General features: G+C 35.8%; 1 protein-coding gene across 1 annotated transcript; it reads right to left on the minus strand.

Moving 5' to 3' along the window:
* Nucleotides 1-10: 10 nt before the first annotated feature.
* LOC108622621 (aromatic-L-amino-acid decarboxylase-like) lies at nucleotides 11-477 on the minus strand (the record flags this gene model as incomplete). Its single annotated transcript, XM_018020640.2, has 2 exons — nucleotides 314-477; nucleotides 11-236 (listed from the first exon to the last, which is right to left on the minus strand). Coding segments are annotated over exons 1-2 (370 nt in total), but the record flags the coding sequence as incomplete, so codon positions are not given.
* Nucleotides 478-489: the final 12 nt, after the last annotated feature.

Raw genomic sequence — 489 nt, forward strand, 5'->3', positions numbered from 1 at the left:
ATAATCAGGCTTATATTTCCGTAAATTGCATATACCTTCATTCTAAAACAAATCAAGCCCATCATACTGTCTGTCACAATTTCGAATCTGCTGTCAGATTTTATGTAGCTTTCGAAAAACTGAGCCAACTTTATGGTGTGCCTTATATGCTTTTGAAGACCCTCCACTCCGTACAGCCGTAGTACGAACCAAAGCTTCATCGCACGGAAACGACGGCCCAAAGGAATTTGCCAATGCTTATAAATGAAATTGTAGAAAATATTTTTAACTTATAAATTACTTCTGACTATACAAGAATGTTAATTAAACTCACCCTGTAATCTGGGACGAGTCCCTGTTTATCGTGGTCTAAATAAATTCTGTCTACGCTGAAAGCTTGAACAAGCTTCCTGGAATCTTTTAACCTGGGATTGAAGACGCTAATTATATTATTGGAGGAGAGAAAAATGATTCTCATCAATGAGAATCATTATGAGAATTATGTATAAT

The sequence above is a fragment of the Ceratina calcarata genome, unplaced genomic scaffold (assembly GCF_001652005.2).
Source record: "Ceratina calcarata isolate Rehan_Ccalc_2016 unplaced genomic scaffold, ASM165200v1 scaffold11159, whole genome shotgun sequence".
In the NCBI taxonomy this organism is placed as follows: Eukaryota; Metazoa; Arthropoda; class Insecta; order Hymenoptera; family Apidae; genus Ceratina; species Ceratina calcarata.